The 23,112-nt window shown below is 40.5% G+C and overlaps 2 protein-coding genes and 1 pseudogene across 2 annotated transcripts; all 3 read left to right on the top strand.

The window, feature by feature from the left end:
- Positions 1-4,965: 4,965 nt before the first annotated feature.
- Positions 4,966-6,386, top strand: LOC106581391 (putative olfactory receptor 10D3). Its single transcript, XM_014163425.2, has 2 exons — positions 4,966-5,003; positions 5,358-6,386. Exon 2 carries the CDS (start codon positions 5,362-5,364, stop codon positions 6,313-6,315), a length of 954 nt encoding a protein of 317 aa, XP_014018900.2. The 5' UTR covers positions 4,966-5,003; positions 5,358-5,361; the 3' UTR covers positions 6,316-6,386.
- A 7,127-nt stretch (positions 6,387-13,513) lies between these two features.
- Positions 13,514-16,199, top strand: LOC106593726 (putative olfactory receptor 10D3; annotated as a pseudogene).
- A 5,059-nt stretch (positions 16,200-21,258) lies between these two features.
- On the top strand, positions 21,259-22,875 carry LOC106580957 (putative olfactory receptor 10D3). The gene is made up of 2 exons (XM_014162548.2): positions 21,259-21,299; positions 21,674-22,875. The coding sequence occupies exon 2, from the start codon at positions 21,678-21,680 to the stop codon at positions 22,629-22,631; it is 954 nt and encodes a 317-aa protein (XP_014018023.1). The 5' UTR covers positions 21,259-21,299; positions 21,674-21,677; the 3' UTR covers positions 22,632-22,875.
- The last annotated feature ends 237 nt before the right edge of the window (positions 22,876-23,112 follow it).

The raw sequence follows: 23,112 nt of genomic DNA on the forward strand, positions 1-23,112 counted from the left end.
AACATTCTATGCATTTATGAAAAGGTAGAAATGACCATATCTAAGCACTCGCTTGTCAGAAAATGTAAAAAAAAAATGTAATATTCTTTCTGGGGGTGTATATGAACAGATTGTAATCAAATGTCATGTTGCTAAAATGCTGTCAGTTCCACTTTGTCTAGAATTAGAACAATATTCAGAATTTGAAAAGTTGGCCCAAGTCTTAATACATGGCTCTGCATCTGACTAAATGGGGTGACCAAATGCAGTCACTCTGTCGGCAGGCGGTCAATCCAGTCCATACTCTCATGTCACATTTCATACATTTTGCATGGATACTAGGTTCATCATGTGAACATAAATAAATGAAATATATGTAATTTACCAGACACTTTTATCCAAAGCGACTTACAGTCATGAATGCATACATTTTATGTATGGGTGGTCCCGGGAATTGAACCCACTACCCTGGCGTTACAAGCACCAACTGAGCTACAAAAGGAGCCCATTGTGGATAACCTCTACCTACAGCTTTGAGAGGTACAGTATGATTCTACTTTTCATAAGAGTTTAGTGCTTTTGTGATTGTCATGCACCTATAGGCCTCCATGACTAGTTGAAAAGTAGTCACTTAATTTTCTAGTTCGCTTAAAACTTCCTCTGATGATTTATCCAAACAAAATACATTTGAGAAAAAATACTGTATATAAAACCTACGTTGCTACTGTGTATAAGGGTGGATTGACGTGTTGTTTTGTCACGACTTCCGCCGAAGTCCGCTCCTCTCCTTGTTCGGGCGGCGTTCGGCGATCATCATCACCGGCTTTCTAGCCATCGCCGCTCCATTTTTCATATATCCATTTGTCTTGTCTTGTTTCCATACACTCCTGGTTTTCATTTCCCCAATGAAGCTACTTGTATTTAACCCTCTCTTTCCCATCATGTTTTGTGTGTAATTGTTTCATGTTGCTGTGGTGTCTTTTTACGTGCTTTACTTTTATGTTCCGTGTTTTTGAGCGCATGTTTTATGTTGTGCTCTCGTTTTGGAACTTTAATAAAGTGCGCCTGTTTACATCACGCTACTCTCCTGCATCTGACTTCGCCTCTTTTACACACACTGACATGTTTCATGTTCTTGCAAGACACAGAAGTTTGTTAGAAGTGTACATGATTCTCAGAGGCAACCCCTGTCTTTCAACAACATACAACAAATTAAGTCTTGAAGGATTACTGTCTAATTAGTGTCTCTCTCATACACTAAGTTCCCTTGTGTGTGATTAGTGAGGAGCGTGTGTGTGTGTGTGCGTGTGTCTGTGTTTCTGTTTTGCTGTTATGATTTCATTATGCATGCAATAACAACTAAGCTATTTTTTCTTCTCCATGTTGTCCTTTTTTGTTTATCTAAAATGTATTTATTCTAATGGTGTGTGTCTTCATTGCAATCACACCACAGACCTTCAACCACTTTTGACACGCCCAAGAATTCTCAAATAATATTGTTTATATTTTGGGTCATAAAGAATTGTGCTAATTACAGAAGATTATACTGTATACTATGAAGTGAAAATAATATATTGCATTCTCTTTTTAAAAGTCATTTGACTTTTCATGTTGAAAGATAAGGTAACCAAATCATGGTGTTGGCCTTTTTTTACAGTAGCCAACTATGGTTGCTTCTATTATGGTTATGAATGGGCTATGAAAGCTAATCATGAAAGCTTATACACACACTTTGTTCTTTTGGTCTGTTTACACCTCAGAACATTACACCTCAGAACATTACACCTCAGAACAGTCTATGGGGCTGTTACCTATTTGAATAAATGATTAATGCTGGAACCCTCTGGGGTAGTTCTGTTCCTAGGGAATGTATAAATGCTTTACTAATATCATTAGACAAGCTGGGCCTTGGGATAAGAATGTATTTTTGCATTGAGCCTTAATGATCCCCTGGAACCGCACTGTCTGTGAAAGGGTGACTACACTAATGAATCACATGACAAAACCTACTCACTGTCACGTCCTGACCAGTAAAGGGGTTGTTTGTTATTGTAGTTTGGTCAGGGCATGGCAGGGGGTGTTTGTTTAGTGTGTTTCGGGGTTTTTGGTTGATGTTCTATGATTTCTATTTCTATGTGGGTTTTGTCTATGTTAGTTTTGTCAATGACCTCCAATCAGAGGCAGCTGTTTGTTGTTTTCTCTGATTGGAGGCCATATTTAGGTGTGTTTGTTTTCACTTGTGTTTGTGGGTGGTTGTTTCCTTGTATAGTCTGAGCACCTTACGGGACTGTTTTTCGTCGTTTGTTTTTGTATGAGTATTTTTTTTTCCTTCTAAATAAAAAGAAGATGAGCACCTTAAGCGCTGCATGTTGGTCCGATGATTTCTTCTCCTTAGATGACGAACTTTATGACACTCACAGATATTGAAAGGTTGAGAGAGAGGGGAGCTCAATGGAATACAGTATTAAAAAGGTAGCAGCCTACGTCATAATTTAAAAAAACAGTCACGACCAAAATGATTGGCACCCTTGATAAAGATGAGCAAAAAATACTGAGCTACTGTATACTGTATGCAACAAAAAAAAAGAAAAACAATATTATTTTATACTAATTCAATTGCTCAGAGAAAAATAGGTTAGTAAAAAAAATTAAAAAATGATATAGGTGTCAAAATGATTGGCACCCGTGCTTTCAATACTTTGTGCACCTTCCCCATGCACGGATAACAACACTTTGCCTTTTTCTATAATGTTGTGTTAGATTGAAGAACACATTGGGAGGGATCTTAGACCATTCCTCTTAACAGAATCTTTCCAGATTCATGATATCCTTCGATCTGCGCTTATGGACTGCCCTCGTCAATTCAAAACATAGGTTTTCAATGGGGTTCAAGTCCTGAGACAGATGGATATTGCAAAATGTAGATTTTTGTGGTCAATTAAACATTTAGTTGAGGATTTTTATATCTGCTTGGGGTTATTGTCTTGCTGGAAGATTCACTTGCGGTCAAGTTTCTTTTGAGGCCAAACCCACCACTGGTGTGCCTGGCTCTTACATCTAGACGTTCCGCTAGCGGAACACCTGCTCCAATATCCAATGATAGGCGTGGCGCGAATTACAAATTCCTCAAAAATCCCAAAACTTCCATTTTTCAAACATATGACTGTTTTACACCATTTTAAAGACAAGACTCTCCTTTATCTAATCACACTGTCCAATTTCAAAAAGGCTTTACAGCGAAAGCAAAACATTAGATTATGTCAGCAGAGTACCCAGCCAGAAATAATCAGACACCCATTTTTTCAAGCTAGCATATAATGTCACAAAAAACAAAACCACAGCTAAATGCAGCACTAACCTTTGATGATCTTCATCAGATGACACGCCTAGGACATTATGTTATACAATACATGCATGTTTTGTTCAATCAAGTTCATATTTATATCAAAAACCAGCTTTTTACATTAGCATGTGACGTTCAGAACTAGCATTCCCACCGAACACTTCCGGTGAATTTACTAAATTACTCACGATAAACGTTCACAAAAAACATAACAATTATTTTAAGAATTATAGATACAGATACAGAACTCCTTTATGCAATCATTCAGCGGTTTGCCGCCTTCTAAGAGCCTATGGGAGCCGTAGGAAGTGTCACGTTACAGCAGAGATCCTCAGTTTTCAATAAAGAGAGTGTAGAAGGCCAAGAAATGGTCAGAGAGGGCACTTCCTGTAAGGAATCTTCTCAGGTTTTGGCCTGCCAAATGAGTTCTGTTATACTCACAGACACCATTCAAACAGTTTTAGAAACTTTGGAGTGTTTTCTATCCAAAGCTAATAATTATATGCATATTCTAGTTTCTGGGCAGGAGTAATAATCAGATTAAATCGGGTACGTTTTTTTATCCGGCCGTGAAAATACTGCCCCCTATCCATAACAGGTTAAGAGCTATCAATAAAGGCTTTTTTATGGCAAGCCTCTTTGCCTCCCGAACAAGCTTTCTCACTGTGCGTGTGGACAAGATACACTTTTGTCCTTTCCCAGGCAGGTTTACCACTGTTCCAGTAATCTTACATTTCTTGATTGTTGCCCTAATAGTGGTAAGTGGTAAAATTGGTTTTTCAATCGTTTTTTTGTACCCATTGCCTGATTTCTGAAAGTCAACAGCTATTTGTTTCTGATCGTTTGTGAGTTCATTGCCTTTCTCTACGGTGATGGATGACAAATGGTTTTTACATTCGTGTTACCTCATTTTTACACCCCAGTGAAACAAGAAGCTATGAAAGGCCAAAATACAGTTACTTAAGATGAGATTAACAGTAGAACAGTAGAAGGTTAATGCAAATAACATTTTGATAACATTTCTGTTAGATTATCTTTATAAGAATTTAGACTATCTTTTTTAGATTTTTTATTTATGAAAGAAAATATTACTTATGAAAGAAAATATATTTCCCTGAGCAATTGTATTAGTATAAAAAATGTAATAAAAAATGTGCATACAGTATAGCTCAGTCTTTCTATGATTTATTTCATAGTCTTTTTTGCTCATCTATATCAAGGGTGCCGATAATTTGGGTTGTGCCTGAATAAAGCGCAGGGGGGAGGGATGTCCAGATCTTGAGATCTGTGCATGGAATTCATCATTGTCATCAATGCAAGATTTATGAGAGAGATTGGGTTGTCTCATTAGGGATTTGGAGCTCTATGATTACAGTTCACTCATGAAAGGATGCAGGGCCCAATTCAACAAATTACAGATAAAGAAAAACTCAAAATATGTCCATCTTTATGTGCCTTATAGACAATCACCATGTATGCATGTTCTAGTGTGCAGTTTTTACACCTGTTGTTGGATACCAATAAGAATGTAGCTGTCTAATGAGAATCATGACGTGGGATTGCTCAAGTGGCTGAGAGAAGGTGGTTCAGAAAGGGAATAAATTCAGAGACATCCAATGCCAGTCTGGTCAGAGTGTCATCTACCAGCTGTGTGTGAAACCTGGCGCACAAGTCTGACGTGGTAAGTATTGAACTTAACAATCCATTAACTAAACTTGACCTTGTAACCAAAAGTATGTTTTCTAGATGATTCTCATTATATATTTTCTGTTACAATCAATGCACCAGTTTGACAATGCAGACTGTTTTAATGCAGTTATTTTCACAGATATTCCATCATGTAGCAGTAAATACAAACTGAACCGTATTAGTGACCACAGATACTGTCCTGATTGTGGTACATGGCTACTATATTCAAGCACATAATGGAAGTTGGTGATGTTGGCCTACATTGAAAAAATGTCTGACACACTGCAAATCACTGTTGATCAATTTACAATATTTTGCCTCTTTTATTTTCTAAATTATTTTACAGGAACATGGAGCCAAACAACAGAACAACATATACGGTAACAGAATTCCTCATCACAGGATTGGATGATGTGCAACACCCAAAGCTGGTGGGAGCAGCCATTTTGTTCGTCCTCTTTCTCATTCTGATCGGAAGCATCACCAACATTTGTGTCATAGCATTCAACAAGCCTCTACATACCCCCATGTATTTTTTTATTTGCTCGCTGGCAACGGTAGACATTGTCTACACCAGTGGCATTAGTGTTACAATGCTTAACGTTCTCCTTGGTGAGGAGAGAAGAGTCCCCTATGCACCCTGCATGATACAGTGCTTCTTATTTAATTTAGGAAGCGCTATGGAACCCTTCGCTATTGCTCTGATGGCTTATGATCGCCTTATTGCAATTTCATATCCTCTTCGATATCAGACTATCTTAACTAATACAAATGTATGTTTACTTATAATAGCCACTTGGGCGGTAGGCTGCATATTTGCTAGTTTGTTGACTGGCTTAGTGAACAATCTGCCCTTTTGTGGCTCAAATAAACTCCAATACAGCTTTTGTGAATATGCAGCCTTAGTAAGAGCAGCATGTGTGAATCCTACATATTATTTCAATGCAATTTCTGCTGTGGGGACTGCTGTATTATGGGTTAATTTAGCCTTGATAATCTTCTCATACATGAAGATAGTTTATGTAGTGATACAAATGTCTTCATCCAAAGACAGGAAGAAAACATTTAACACCTGTGTCTCCCACATGATAGTGGTGGCTTGCTTCTTTATCCCCAAGGTGTTGTTAATATTGGTCACCAGGGTTGGTTTGGTTCTCACGCTCTCTCACAGAAATGGCCTAATCATTGGCTCTACTCTGGGCCCCTCTCTTGTGAACCCACTTGTGTATTGTCTCAAAACCAAGGAGATTCGAGGGCGCCTGAAAAATATTTTCAAGAGATCTGAAATTAATCCAAATATGTAACGGTTAGGGTTACCAAAGCCATTTCTTTTTTCTTGCTTGTTCCAAGCAAAAGTGGTTGAGTCAATATTGTTTCCATGTTATATCACCATCAATGTAATCATGTTAAATCAATGTTTAGTTTTGATTGAATTTGCGAAAAGTCATCAGTGGTTTTTATCTCAATTTAACCAGTCAGGTTTCAACTGTGAATCAACAATGGAGTGTCAAGGTTTGGTTGATTTAGATCACAGGTGTCAAACTCATTCCATGGAAGGCAATGTGTCTGCAGGTTTTCAGTCCTGCCTTTTACTGATCACTGAAGGTCACTGGTTAGTTAGGAACTCCCATCACCTGATTCTCTAGGTCTTAATTGGTCACAGGTTAGTTAGGAACTCCCATCACCTGATTCTCTAGGTCTTAATTGGTCACTGGTTAGTAAGGAACTCCCATCACCTGATACTCTAGGTCATAATTGGTCACTGGTTAGTTAGGAACTCCCCTCACCTGATTCTCTAGGTCTTAATTGGTCACTGGTTAGTAAGGAACTCCCATCACCTGATACTCTAGGTCATAATTGGTCACTGGTTAGTTAGGAACTCCCCTCACCTGACTCTCTAGGTCTTAATTGGTCACTGGTTAGTAAGGAACTCCCATCACCTGATACTGTAGGTCTTAATTGCACACAAATTGTAAGGAAATAACAAAAATCAGTAGACGCTGAGCCCTCCAAGGAATGAGTTTGACACGCCTGATTTAGATTAGGTTGATGTCTTTTGACAACTTAATTAAATATCAGTCAAAATTGATTTGATTTGACATTTTAGCCCATGCGAACCGTATTAAATGTTATCTACTGTTAAATGCAATTTTATTGAAATGTCAAGTGTTAGCGTAAAGTATATGTCGTAATGTACCACAATTAGATAAAGGCAGTATTATCTTAAAAATATGATCTGATCTAGATCCTTGACTACATTATTGTTGCAGTTCTTAAGGTTGCGAGCACCAAAGGCAGCCTCAAAACCCTTTCTATCTGCAGTGGCCAGCTGATCATCATTGCCCTCTATATTCTACCTAGAATTTGTTTTTATCTGTCCAGTAATATCGGCATTAGATTCAGCACTGATTTACGTATTGTTATTATCATGTTGTATAGCCTGCTCCCTTCTAAGATAACTTTACTGATATTCTGTTTTAAGTCAAAAGATATAAAACAGACCTTGATAAAAAGATTCAAAAGATTCAAAAGATGAACTGGTCCACAGAAAGAGAGTCTCTGCTGTATCTTAATGATTTACCTATGTAACTACAAATAGTTTCATCCAATACATTATGTTGCACAGATGCTTAATGATTGAGTATTGTTTATAAAAAATGTATCAAAACAAAAATGTATTTAGCATCCATTTGTATTTAGCTTTGAATTGCTTAGTAAATGTTTAATTTGAAAGTGCATTTTTGGAATCATACCCCTCAAATTCAAATCTGGACCTTGAAGTAAATTCCATTGTTTGTTTTTATTCTTACCATCTAAACAAGGACTGATTTAAACTTGGGAAATTAATGATCGGCTGCACCATCGAGAGCATCCTGACTGGTTCAATCACTGCCTGGTATGGCAACGTCGGCCTCCGACCGCAAGGCATGACAGAGGGTTGTACGGACGGCTCAGTGCATCACTTTGGCCAAGCTTCCTGCCATCCAGGACCTCTATACCAGGCGGTGTCAGAGGAAGGCCCTAAAAATTGTCAAAGACTCCAGCCACCCTAGTCATAGACTGTTCACTCTAATACCGCATGGCAGGCAGTACCGGAGTGCCAAGTCTAGGTCCTAGAGGTTTCTAAACAGCTTCTACCCCCAAGCCATATGACTTCTGAACATCTAATCAAATGGCTACCACAGACTATTTGCAGTGTCCCTCCCTCCCTCTCACCCCCTCTTTACACCACTGCTACTCTCTGTTCTCATCTCTGCATAGTCACTTTAATAACTCGACCTACATGTACATACTACCTCAACTAAACCGTTGTCCCCGCACATTGACTCTGTTTCGGTACCCCCTGTATAGAGTGTCGCTAATGTTATTTTACTGCTGCTCTTTAATTGCTTGGTACTTTTATCTCTTACTCTTATCTTTTTCTATCTGCATTGTTGTTTAGGGGCTCATAAGTAAGCATTTCACTGTTAGGTCTACACCTGTTGTAGTCGGCTAATGTGACTAATAAAATTTGATTTGATTTGGTTTGATCAGGTAGAACAGAAAAGCAGCAGGCGCCGGACCTCGTAGGGTCAGATTTGAATAGCCCTGATATATAGCCATTGTTTCTTCAAGAATATAACTTATAGATGCGTCATGAGTTCAGTTCAACTGTCATACCCCAGCACAACCCAAAATATAAGCTTGTTTTACTCCAATATTTCTAAACAATTTAAATGTAAGCAAACACTGTATAAACTTAAAACATGGTGACAATAAAAAAATGTATATCATGGATGGTCAGTCCTTGCATCCATAGTTCTGTCTATGAATTTGAGAGTGGTTGCATTTCTCCTGGCCTAAAAAACACGAGGCAGGGAGTCCACTTTGATAATTTTTCTACTAAGGATTCTATTTATAAGGTGTCTTGTTACAAGGATTCCAGAATACTCTTTATTGTTGCAGCAGTGCCATAATATGCCATAATTCCTTTTGTTTTCCCAATCTGGAATACATCACCATCAAATGTCGACCACATTAGCTGCCAAGAAAACTTTCTTTGGTTATTTTCCCCCAATTGGAAACAGCAACGGCTCACAAGGAAATAGGCTGGACATTGTGCAAACTGGAAATGGCATATCCTAATATGGCATTTATTGTTGCTGGGGACTTTCATGAAGGAAATCTGAGGATAATGCTCTCAAATTTCTACCAAATACATCTCTTGTGCTACACGTGGAGAGAACATGCTTGACCGTTGTTACTCTCCCTTCCGGGACGGCTACAAGGCCCTCCCCCACCCTCCCTTCGGCAAATCAGATCACACCACCATCCTGCTCCTACCCATGGATAGATGGCAGGATTCACACCAAATAAAATGTGCAAACCACTGTATTTAACCACAGTAAGATGACTGGGAACATGGACGGGTACAAACAGACTAGCCTTGACCTCTGACCTCTGTCCAAGTCTGGCTGGAGAGTTTATGGACATACTCAATCTCCCCCTATCCCAGTCTGTTGTCCCCACTTGCTTCACGATGTCCACCATTGTTCCTGTACCAAAAATAGTGAAGGTAAGTGAACAAAACTACTATCGCCTGGTAGCATTCACTTCTGACATCATGAAGTGCTTTGAGAGGCTAGTTAAGGATCATATCACCTCCACCTTACCCGACACCCTAGACTCACAACAATTTGCATACCGCCCCAACAGATCCACAGACATCGCAATGGCCACTGCACTGCACACTGCCCTATCCCACCTGGACAGGAGGAATACCTATGTAAGAATGCAGTTCATAGACTACAGCTCAGCCTTCAAAACCATAGTGCCCCAAGTGGTGAAGGTAGGCTGCAACACCTCCGCCATGCTGACCCTCAACCCTGGGGCCCCACAGGGGTGCATGTTGAGCCCCCGCCTGTATTTCCCTATTCATCCATGAATGCGTGTCCACGCATGTATCCAACTCAATCATCAAGTTTGATGAAGACACAACAGTGGTAGGCCTGATTACCAACAATGCCGAGACAGCCTACAGGGAGGAGGTGAGGGCCCTGGCAGAGTGGTGACAGGAACATTACCTCTCGCTCAACGTCAACAAAACTAAAGAGGTGATCGTGGAATACAGGAGACAGCAGAGAGAGAATGCCCCATCCACATTAATGTGCCGCAGCTTAAAGTTGTTCGGCATGCATGTCACTGAGGACCTGAAATGTTCCCTTCAAACAGACAGAATGGAGAAAAAGGCACAACAGTGCCTCATCAACCTCAGGAGGCTGAAGAAATTTGGCTTGACCGCTAAGAACATCACAAACTTCTACAGATGCACCATCGAGAGCATTCTGTTGGGCTGTATCAAGGCCTAGTTCTGCAACTGCACCACTCGCAATCGCAGGTGTGGTCAGCCCAAAGCATCACCTGGGGCACACTAACTGCCCTCCTGGACATCTACAGCACCCAGTCTCACAGGAAGGCCAAGAAGATCATCATGGATCTCAGCCACCCAAGCCACGGTTTGTTCACTCCTCTACCATCTACACTGAACAAAAATATAAACGCAACATGTAAATTGTTGGTCCCATGTTTAATGAGCTGAAATAAAAGATCCCAGAATGTTTCATACACGCAAATAAAAGCGTATTTCTTTCCAATTTTGTGCACAAATTGGTTTACATCCCTGTTAGTGAGCATTTCTCCTTTGCCAAGATAATCCATCCACCTGACAAGTGTGGAAAATCAAGAAGCTGATTAAACAGCATGATCATTACACAGGTGCACCTTGTGCTGGGGACGATAAAAGGCCACTCTAAAATGTGCAGTTTTGTCACGCAATTCAATGCCACAGATGTCTCAAGTTTTGAGGAAGTGTACAATTGGCATGCTGACTGCAGGAATGTCCACCAGAGCTGTTGCCAGAGAATTTAATGTCAATTTCTCTATAATAGCAACCTTTATTTTCATTTTAGAGAATTTGTCAGGACAACCAAGCAGCCTCACAATCACAGACCACGTGTAACCTCGCCAGGCCAGGACCTCCACATCCGGCTTCTTCACCTGCAGATCATCTGAGACCAGCCACCATCTGAAGAAACTGTGGATTTGCACAATCAAAGAATTTCTGCACAAACTGTCAGAAACCGTCTCAGGAAAGCTCATCTGCAAGCTCGTTGTCCTCACCAGCGTCTTGACCTGACTGCAGTTCGGCATCGTAACTGACTTCAGTGGGCAAATGCTCACTTTCAATGGTCACTGGCACGCTGGAGAAGTGTGCTTTTCATGGATGAATCTCAGTTTCAGCAGATGCAGATGGCAGACAGCATGTGTGGCGTCATGTGAGTGAGTGGTTTGCTAATGACAACATTGTGAACAGAGTGTCCCATGATGGTTGTGCGGTGATGGTATGGGCAGGCATAAGCTACAGACAACAAACACAATTGCATTTTATCAACAGCAATTTGAATGCACAGAGATACCGTGAAGAGATCCTGAGGCACATTGTCGTGCCATTCATCCGCCGCCATCATTTCATGTTTCAGTTTGATAATGCACGGCCCCATGTAGCAAGGATCTGTGCACAATTCCTGGAAGCTGAAAATGTCCCAGTTCTTCCATGGCCTCCATACTCACATGTTCTCACTCGTTCAGCATGTTTGGGATGATCTGGACCTATGTGCACGACAGCATGTCCCTAGCAACTTCACACAGCCATTGAAGAGGAGTAGGACAACATTCCACTGGCTTCAATCAACAGCCTGATCAACTCCATGCAATGTGTTGCGCAGCATGAGGCAAATGGTGGTCCCACCAGTTACTGACTGGTTTTCCAATCAACACCCATTCCTTTTTTTAAGGTATCTGTGACAAACAGATGCATATCTTTCTTCCTAGTCATGTGAAATCCATAGTTTAGGGCCTAATGCTTTTATTTCAATTGACAAATTTCCTTATATGAACTGTAACTCAGTAAAAACGTTGAAATTTTTACATATGTTTGTTCAGTGTAGAAGGCGGAGACAGTGCAGGTGAATCAAATCTGGGACCGAGAGACTGACAGATTCTGCCTGATTTATGAAAATAAACAACCATTTGTTATTTTCGTTTGTGATTTCATTGCCTTTCTCTATGGTGATGGATGACAAATGGATTTTACATGCGTGTTACCTCATTTTTATACCCCAGTGAAACAGGAATCCATGAAATGCCAAAATACAGTTACTTAAATGAGATTAACAGGAGAACAGTAGAAGGTTAATGCAAATAACATTTTGATAACATTTGTGTTAGATTATGTTTATAAGAATTCTGACACCTATCTTTTAGACTATTTGTATTACTTATTAAAGAAAATACTGTTCTCTGAGCAATTGTATTAGTATAAAATATGTAATAAAAAAATTTGCATACAGAATAGCTCAGTATTTCTATAATTTATTTTATAGTCTTTTTTGCTCATCTATATCAAGGGTGCCGATAATTTGGGTTGTGACTGAATAAAGCGCAGGGGGGAGGTATGTCCTCAGGGGACAAGGTCCTATCTTGAGATCTGTGCATGGAATTCACCATTGTCATCAATGCAAGATTTATGAGAGAGATTGGGTTGTCTCATTAGGGATTTGGCGCTCTACGAATACAGTTCACTCATGAAAGGACGTAGAGCCCAATTCAACCAATTACAGATAAAGGACAATTCAAAATATGTCCGTCTTTATGTGTCTTATGGAGCTTTTAGCCAATCAGCATGTACGCATCTTCTAGGGTGCAGATTCTACACCTGTTTTTGGATACAAATCAGTATGTAGCTGTCTAATCAAATCAAATGTTATTTGTCACGTGTGCAGAATACAACAGGTGTAGATCTTACAGTGAAATGCTTACTTATAGGCTCTAACCAATATTGCGAGAGAAAAAAGGTAGTGTGTGTGTGTGTGTGTGTGTGTGTGTGTGTGTGTGTGTGTGTGTGTGTGTGTGTGTGTGTGTGTGTGTGTGTGTGTGTGTGTCTAATGAGAATCATGACGTGGGATTCCTCCAGTGGTTGAGAGAAGGTGGTTCAGAAAGGGGATAAATTCAGAGACATCCAATGCCAGTCTGGTCAGAGTGTCATCTACCAGCTGTGTGTGAAACCTGGCGCACAAGTCTGACCTGGTAAGTATTGAACTTAACAATCCATTAACTAAACTTGACCTTGTAACCAAAAGTATGTTTTCTAGATGATTCTCATTATATATTTTCTGTTACAATCAATGCACCAGTTTGACAATGCAGACTGTTTTAATGCAGTTATTTTCACAGATATTCCATCATGTAGCAGTAAATACAAACTGAACCGTATCAGTGACCACAGAGTTATTCTGTCCTGATAGTGGTACATGGCTGCTATATTCAAGCAAGTGCTGGGAGCTGGTGATGTTGGCCTACATTGAAAAAATGTCTGGCACACTCCCAATTAGAGATCCTGCAAATCACTGTAGATCAATTTTCAATCTTTTGCCTCTAATTTTTTGTAAATTATTTTACAGGAACATGGAGCCAAACAACAGAACAACATATACGGTAACAGAATTCCTCATCACAGGATTGGATGATGTGCAACACCCAAAGCTGGTGGGAGCAGCCATTTTGTTCGTCCTCTTTCTCATTCTGATCGGAAGCATCACCAACATTTGTGTCATAGCATTCAACAAGCCTCTACATACCCCCATGTACTTTTTATTTGCTCGCTGGCAGTGGTAGACATTGTCTACACCAGCAGCATTAGTGTTACAATGCTTAACGTTCTCCTTGGTGAGGAGAGAAGAGTCCCCTATGCACCCTGCATGATACAGTGCTTCCTATTTCATTTAGGAAGCACTATGGAACCCTTCGCTATTGCTCTGATGGCTTATGATCGCCTTATTGCAATTTCATATCCTCTTCGATATCAGACTATCTTAACTAATACAAATGTATGTTTACTTATAATGGTGACTTGGGCAGTAGGCTGCATATTTGCTAGTTTGTGGACTGGCATAGTGAACAATCTGCCCTTTTGTGGCTCAAATAAACTCCCATACAGCTTTTGTGAATATGCAGCCTTAGTAAGAGCAGCATGTGTGAATCCTACATTTTATTTCAGTGTAGCTTCTACTGTGGCAACTACCATATTATGGGTTAATTTAGCCTTGATAATCTTCTCATACATGAAGATAGTTTATGAAGTGATGCAAATGTCTTCATCCAAAGACAGGAAGAAAACATTTAACACCTGTGTCTCCCACATGATAGTGGTGGCTTGCTTCTTTATCCCCAAGGTGTTGTTAATATTGGTCACCAGGGTTGGTTTGGTTCTCACGCTCTCTCACAGAAATGGCCTAATCATTGGCTCTACTCTGGGCCCCTCTCTTGTGAACCCACTTGTGTATTGTCTCAAAACCAAGGAGATTCGAGGGCGCCTGAAAAATATTTTCAAGAGATCTGAAATTAATCCAAATATGTAACGGTTAGGGTTACCAAAGCCATTTCTTTTTTCTTGCTTGTTCCAAGCAAAAGTGCTTGAGTCAATATTGTTTCCATGTTATATCACCATCAATGTAATCATGTTAAATCAATGTTTAGTTTTGATTGAATTTGCGAAAAGTCATCAGTGGTTTTTATCTCAATTTAACCAGTCAGGTTTCAACTGTGAATCAACAATGGAGTGTCAAGGTTTGGTTGATTTAGATCACAGGTGTCAAACTCATTCCATGGAAGGCAATGTGTCTGCAGGTTTTCACTCCTGCCTTTTACTGGTCACTGAAGGTCACAGGTTAGTTAGGAACTCCCATCACCTGATTCTCTAGGTCTTAATTGGTCACAGGTTAGTTAGGAACTCCCATCACCTGATTCTCTAGGTCTTAATTGGTCACTGGTTAGTAAGGAACTCCCATCACCTGATACTCTAGGTCATAATTGGTCACTGGTTAGTTAGGAACTCCCCTCACCTGATTCTCTAGGTCTTAATTGGTCACTGGTTAGTAAGGAACTCCCATCACCTGATACTCTAGGTCATAATTGGTCACTGGTTAGTTAGGAACTCCCCTCACCTGACTCTCTAGGTCTTAATTGGTCACTGGTTAGTAAGGAACTCCCATCACCTGATACTGTAGGTCTTAATTGCACACAAATTGTAAGGAAATAACAAAAATCAGTAGACGCTGAGCCCTCCAAGGAATGAGTTTGACACGCCTGATTTAGATTAGGTTGATGTCTTTTGACAACTTAATTAAATATCAGTCAAAATTGATTTGATTTGACATTTTAGCCCATGCGAACCGTATTAAATGTTATCTACTGTTAAATGCAATTTTATTGAAATGTCAAGTGTTAGCGTAAAGTATATGTCGTAATGTACCACAATTAGATAAAGGCAGTATTATCTTAAAAATATGATCTGATCTAGATCCTTGACTACATTATTGTTGCAGTTCTTAAGGTTGCGAGCACCAAAGGCAGCCTCAAAACCCTTTCTATCTGCAGTGGCCAGCTGATCATCATTGCCCTCTATATTCTACCTAGAATTTGTTTTTATCTGTCCAGTAATATCGGCATTAGATTCAGCACTGATTTACGTATTGTTATTATCATGTTGTATAGCCTGCTCCCTTCTAAGATAACTTTACTGATATTCTGTTTTAAGTCAAAAGATATAAAACAGACCTTGATAAAAAGATTCAAAAGATTCAAAAGATGAACTGGTCCACAGAAAGAGAGTCTCTGCTGTATCTTAATGATTTACCTATGTAACTACAAATAGTTTCATCCAATACATTATGTTGCACAGATGCTTAATGATTGAGTATTGTTTATAAAAAATGTATCAAAACAAAAATGTATTTAGCATCCATTTGTATTTAGCTTTGAATTGCTTAGTAAATGTTTAATTTGAAAGTGCATTTTTGGAATCATACCCCTCAAATTCAAATCTGGACCTTGAAGTAAATTCCATTGTTTGTTTTTATTCTTACCATCTAAACAAGGACTGATTTAAACTTGGGAAATTAATGATCGGCTGCACCATCGAGAGCATCCTGACTGGTTCAATCACTGCCTGGTATGGCAACGTCGGCCTCCGACCGCAAGGCATGACAGAGGGTTGTACGGACGGCTCAGTGCATCACTTTGGCCAAGCTTCCTGCCATCCAGGACCTCTATACCAGGCGGTGTCAGAGGAAGGCCCTAAAAATTGTCAAAGACTCCAGCCACCCTAGTCATAGACTGTTCACTCTAATACCGCATGGCAGGCAGTACCGGAGTGCCAAGTCTAGGTCCTAGAGGTTTCTAAACAGCTTCTACCCCCAAGCCATATGACTTCTGAACATCTAATCAAATGGCTACCACAGACTATTTGCAGTGTCCCTCCCTCCCTCTCACCCCCTCTTTACACCACTGCTACTCTCTGTTCTCATCTCTGCATAGTCACTTTAATAACTCGACCTACATGTACATACTACCTCAACTAAACCGTTGTCCCCGCACATTGACTCTGTTTCGGTACCCCCTGTATAGAGTGTCGCTAATGTTATTTTACTGCTGCTCTTTAATTGCTTGGTACTTTTATCTCTTACTCTTATCTTTTTCTATCTGCATTGTTGTTTAGGGGCTCATAAGTAAGCATTTCACTGTTAGGTCTACACCTGTTGTAGTCGGCTAATGTGACTAATAAAATTTGATTTGATTTGGTTTGATCAGGTAGAACAGAAAAGCAGCAGGCGCCGGACCTCGTAGGGTCAGATTTGAATAGCCCTGATATATAGCCATTGTTTCTTCAAGAATATAACTTATAGATGCGTCATGAGTTCAGTTCAACTGTCATACCCCAGCACAACCCAAAATATAAGCTTGTTTTACTCCAATATTTCTAAACAATTTAAATGTAAGCAAACACTGTATAAACTTAAAACATGGTGACAATAAAAAAATGTATATCATGGATGGTCAGTCCTTGCATCCATAGTTCTGTCTATGAATTTGAGAGTGGTTGCATTTCTCCTGGCCTAAAAAACACGAGGCAGGGAGTCCACTTTGATAATTTTTCTACTAAGGATTCTATTTATAAGGTGTCTTGTTACAAGGATTCCAGAATACTCTTTATTGTTGCAGCAGTGCCATAATATGCCATAATTCCTTTTGTTTTCCCAATCTGGAATACATCACCATCAAATGTCGACCACATTAGCTGCCAAGAAAACTTTCTTTGGTTATTTTCCCCCCAATTGGAAACAGCAACGGCTCACAAGGAAATAGGCTGGACATTGTGCAAACTGGAAATGGCATATCCTAATATGGCATTTATTGTTGCTGGGGACTTTCATGAAGGAAATCTGAGGATAATGCTCTCAAATTTCTACCAAATACATCTCTTGTGCTACACGTGGAGAGAACATGCTTGACCGTTGTTACTCTCCCTTCCGGGACGGCTACAAGGCCCTCCCCCACCCTCCCTTCGGCAAATCAGATCACACCACCATCCTGCTCCTACCCATGGATAGATGGCAGGATTCACACCAAATAAAATGTGCAAACCACTGTATTTAACCACAGTAAGATGACTGGGAACATGGACGGGTACAAACAGACTAGCCTTGACCTCTGACCTCTGTCCAAGTCTGGCTGGAGAGTTTATGGACATACTCAATCTCCCCCTATCCCAGTCTGTTGTCCCCACTTGCTTCACGATGTCCACCATTGTTCCTGTACCAAAAATAGTGAAGGTAAGTGAACAAAACTACTATCGCCTGGTAGCATTCACTTCTGACATCATGAAGTGCTTTGAGAGGCTAGTTAAGGATCATATCACCTCCACCTTACCCGAAACCCTAGACTCACAACAATTTGCATACCGCCCCAACAGATCCACAGACATCGCAATGGCCACTGCACTGCACACTGCCCTATCCCACCTGGACAGGAGGAATACCTATGTAAGAATGCAGTTCATAGACTACAGCTCAGCCTTCAAAACCATAGTGCCCCAAGTGGTGAAGGTAGGCTGCAACACCTCCGCCATGCTGACCCTCAACCCTGGGGCCCCACAGGGGTGCATGTTGAGCCCCCGCCTGTATTTCCCTATTCATCCATGAATGCGTGTCCACGCATGTATCCAACTCAATCATCAAGTTTGATGAAGACACAACAGTGGTAGGCCTGATTACCAACAATGCCGAGACAGCCTACAGGGAGGAGGTGAGGGCCCTGGCAGAGTGGTGACAGGAACATTACCTCTCGCTCAACGTCAACAAAACTAAAGAGGTGATCGTGGAATACGGGAGACAGCAGAGAGAGAATGCCCCATACACATTGATGTGCCGCAGCTTAAAGTTCTTCGGCATGCATGTCACTGAGGACCTGAAATGTTCCCTTCAAACAGACAGAATGGAGAAAAAGGCACAACAGTGCCTCATCAACCTCAGGAGGCTGAAGAAATTTGGCTTGACCGCTAAGAACATCACAAACTTCTACAGATGCACCATCGAGAGCATTCTGTTGGGCTGTATCAAGGCCTAGTTCTGCAACTGCACCACTCGCAATCGCAGGTGTGGTCAGCCCAAAGCATCACCTGGGGCACACTAACTGCCCTCCTGGACATCTACAGCACCCAGTCTCACAGGAAGGCCAAGAAGATCATCATGGATCTCAGCCACCCAAGCCACGGTTTGTTCACTCCTCTACCATCTACACTGAACAAAAATATAAACGCAACATGTAAATTGTTGGTCCCATGTTTAATGAGCTGAAATAAAAGATCCCAGAATGTTTCATACACGCAAATAAAAGCGTATTTCTTTCCAATTTTGTGCACAAATTGGTTTACATCCCTGTTAGTGAGCATTTCTCCTTTGCCAAGATAATCCATCCACCTGACAAGTGTGGAAAATCAAGAAGCTGATTAAACAGCATGATCATTACACAGGTGCACCTTGTGCTGGGGACGATAAAAGGCCACTCTAAAATGTGCAGTTTTGTCACGCAATTCAATGCCACAGATGTCTCAAGTTTTGAGGAAGTGTACAATTGGCATGCTGACTGCAGGAATGTCCACCAGAGCTGTTGCCAGAGAATTTAATGTCAATTTCTCTATAATAGCAACCTTTATTTTCATTTTAGAGAATTTGTCAGGACAACCAAGCAGCCTCACAATCACAGACCACGTGTAACCTCGCCAGGCCAGGACCTCCACATCCGGCTTCTTCACCTGCAGATCATCTGAGACCAGCCACCATCTGAAGAAACTGTGGATTTGCACAATCAAAGAATTTCTGCACAAACTGTCAGAAACCGTCTCAGGAAAGCTCATCTGCAAGCTCGTTGTCCTCACCAGCGTCTTGACCTGACTGCAGTTCGGCATCGTAACTGACTTCAGTGGGCAAATGCTCACTTTCAATGGTCACTGGCACGCTGGAGAAGTGTGCTTTTCATGGATGAATCTCAGTTTCAGCAGATGCAGATGGCAGACAGCATGTGTGGCGTCATGTGAGTGAGTGGTTTGCTAATGACAACATTGTGAACAGAGTGTCCCATGATGGTTGTGCGGTGATGGTATGGGCAGGCATAAGCTACAGACAACAAACACAATTGCATTTTATCAACAGCAATTTGAATGCACAGAGATACCGTGAAGAGATCCTGAGGCACATTGTCGTGCCATTCATCCGCCGCCATCATTTCATGTTTCAGTTTGATAATGCACGGCCCCATGTAGCAAGGATCTGTGCACAATTCCTGGAAGCTGAAAATGTCCCAGTTCTTCCATGGCCTCCATACTCACATGTTCTCACTCGTTCAGCATGTTTGGGATGATCTGGACCTATGTGCACGACAGCATGTCCCTAGCAACTTCACACAGCCATTGAAGAGGAGTAGGACAACATTCCACTGGCTTCAATCAACAGCCTGATCAACTCCATGCAATGTGTTGCGCAGCATGAGGCAAATGGTGGTCCCACCAGTTACTGACTGGTTTTCCAATCAACACCCATTCCTTTTTTTAAGGTATCTGTGACAAACAGATGCATATCTTTCTTCCTAGTCATGTGAAATCCATAGTTTAGGGCCTAATGCTTTTATTTCAATTGACAAATTTCCTTATATGAACTGTAACTCAGTAAAAACGTTGAAATTTTTACATATGTTTGTTCAGTGTAGAAGGCGGAGACAGTGCAGGTGAATCAAATCTGGGACCGAGAGACTGACAGATTCTGCCTGATTTATGAAAATAAACAACCATTTGTTATTTTCGTTTGTGATTTCATTGCCTTTCTCTATGGTGATGGATGACAAATGGATTTTACATGCGTGTTACCTCATTTTTATACCCCAGTGAAACAGGAATCCATGAAATGCCAAAATACAGTTACTTAAATGAGATTAACAGGAGAACAGTAGAAGGTTAATGCAAATAACATTTTGATAACATTTGTGTTAGATTATGTTTATAAGAATTCTGACACCTATCTTTTAGACTATTTGTATTACTTATTAAAGAAAATACTGTTCTCTGAGCAATTGTATTAGTATAAAATATGTAATAAAAAAATTTGCATACAGAATAGCTCAGTATTTCTATAATTTATTTTATAGTCTTTTTTGCTCATCTATATCAAGGGTGCCGATAATTTGGGTTGTGACTGAATAAAGCGCAGGGGGGAGGTATGTCCTCAGGGGACAAGGTCCTATCTTGAGATCTGTGCATGGAATTCACCATTGTCATCAATGCAAGATTTATGAGAGAGATTGGGTTGTCTCATTAGGGATTTGGCGCTCTACGAATACAGTTCACTCATGAAAGGACGTAGAGCCCAATTCAACCAATTACAGATAAAGGACAATTCAAAATATGTCCGTCTTTATGTGTCTTATGGAGCTTTTAGCCAATCAGCATGTACGCATCTTCTAGGGTGCAGATTCTACACCTGTTTTTGGATACAAATCAGTATGTAGCTGTCTAATCAAATCAAATGTTATTTGTCACGTGTGCAGAATACAACAGGTGTAGATCTTACAGTGAAATGCTTACTTATAGGCTCTAACCAATATTGCGAGAGAAAAAAGGTATGTGTGTGTGTGTGTGTGTGTGTGTGTGTGTGTGTGTGTGTGTGTGTGTGTGTGTGTGTGTGTGTGTGTGTGTGTGTGTGTGTGTGTGTGTGTGTCTAATTGAGAATCATGACGTGGGATTCCTCCAGTGGTTGAGAGAAGGTGGTTCAGAAAGGGGATAAATTCAGAGACATCCAATGCCAGTCTGGTCAGAGTGTCATCTACCAGCTGTGTGTGAAACCTGGCGCACAAGTCTGACCTGGTAAGTATTGAACTTAACAATCCATTAACTAAACTTGACCTTGTAACCAAAAGTATGTTTTCTAGATGATTCTCATTATATATTTTCTGTTACAATCAATGCACCAGTTTGACAATGCAGACTGTTTTAATGCAGTTATTTTCACAGATATTCCATCATGTAGCAGTAAATACAAACTGAACCGTATCAGTGACCACAGAGTTATTCTGTCCTGATAGTGGTACATGGCTGCTATATTCAAGCAAGTGCTGGGAGCTGGTGATGTTGGCCTACATTGAAAAAATGTCTGGCACACTCCAAATTAGAGATCCTGCAAATCACTGTAGATCAATTTTCAATCTTTTGCCTCTAATTTTTTGTAAATTATTTTACAGGAACATGGAGCCAAACAACAGAACAACATATACGGTAACAGAATTCCTCATCACAGGATTGGATGATGTGCAACACCCAAAGCTGGTGGGAGCAGCCATTTTGTTCGTCCTCTTTCTCATTCTGATCGGAAGCATCACCAACATTTGTGTCATAGCATTCAACAAGCCTCTACATACCCCCATGTACTTTTTTATTTGCTCGCTGGCAGTGGTAGACATTGTCTACACCAGCAGCATTAGTGTTACAATGCTTAACGTTCTCCTTGGTGAGGAGAGAAGAGTCCCCTATGCACCCTGCATGATACAGTGCTTCCTATTTCATTTAGGAAGCACTATGGAACCCTTCGCTATTGCTCTGATGGCTTATGATCGCCTTATTGCAATTTCATATCCTCTTCGATATCAGACTATCTTAACTAATACAAATGTATGTTTACTTATAATGGCGACTTGGGCAGTAGGCTGCATATTTGCTAGTTTGTGGACTGGCATAGTGAACAATCTGCCCTTTTGTGGCTCAAATAAACTCCCATACAGCTTTTGTGAATATGCAGCCTTAGTAAGAGCAGCATGTGTGAATCCTACATTTTATTTCAGTGTAGCTTCTACTGTGGCAACTACCATATTATGGGTTAATTTAGCCTTGATAATCTTCTCATACATGAAGATAGTTTATGAAGTGATGCAAATGTCTTCATCCAAAGACAGGAAGAAAACATTTAACACCTGTGTCTCCCACATGATAGTGGTGGCTTGCTTCTTTATCCCCAAGGTGTTGTTAATATTGGTCACCAGGGTTGGTTTGGTTCTCACGCTCTCTCACAGAAATGGCCTAATCATTGGCTCTACTCTGGGCCCCTCTCTTGTGAACCCACTTGTGTATTGTCTCAAAACCAAGGAGATTCGAGGGCGCCTGAAAAATATTTTCAAGAGATCTGAAATTAATCCAAATATGTAACGGTTAGGGTTACCAAAGCCATTTCTTTTTTCTTGCTTGTTCCAAGCAAAAGTGGTTGAGTCAATATTGTTTCCATGTTATATCACCATCAATGTAATCATGTTAAATCAATGTTGAGCTTTGATTGAATTTGCGAAAAAGCCATCAGTTGTATTTATCTCATTTTAAACTGTCAGGTTTCAACTGTGAATCAACAATAGAGTGTCAAGATTTGGTTGATTTAGATCACAGGTGTCAAACTCATTCCATGGAAGGCAATGTGTCTGCAGGTTTTCATCACTGGTTAGTTAGGAACTCCCCTCACCTGACTCTCTAGGTCTTAATTGGTCACTGGTTAGTAAGGAACTCCCATCACCTGATTCCGTAGGTCTTAATTGCACACAAATTGTAAGGAAATAACAAAAATCAGTAGACGCTGAGCCCTCCAAAGAATGAGTTTGACACGCCTGATTTAGATTAGTTTGATGTCTTTTGACAACTT

Source organism: Salmo salar, chromosome ssa20, assembly GCF_905237065.1.
Source record: "Salmo salar chromosome ssa20, Ssal_v3.1, whole genome shotgun sequence".
In the NCBI taxonomy this organism is placed as follows: domain Eukaryota; kingdom Metazoa; phylum Chordata; class Actinopteri; order Salmoniformes; family Salmonidae; genus Salmo; species Salmo salar.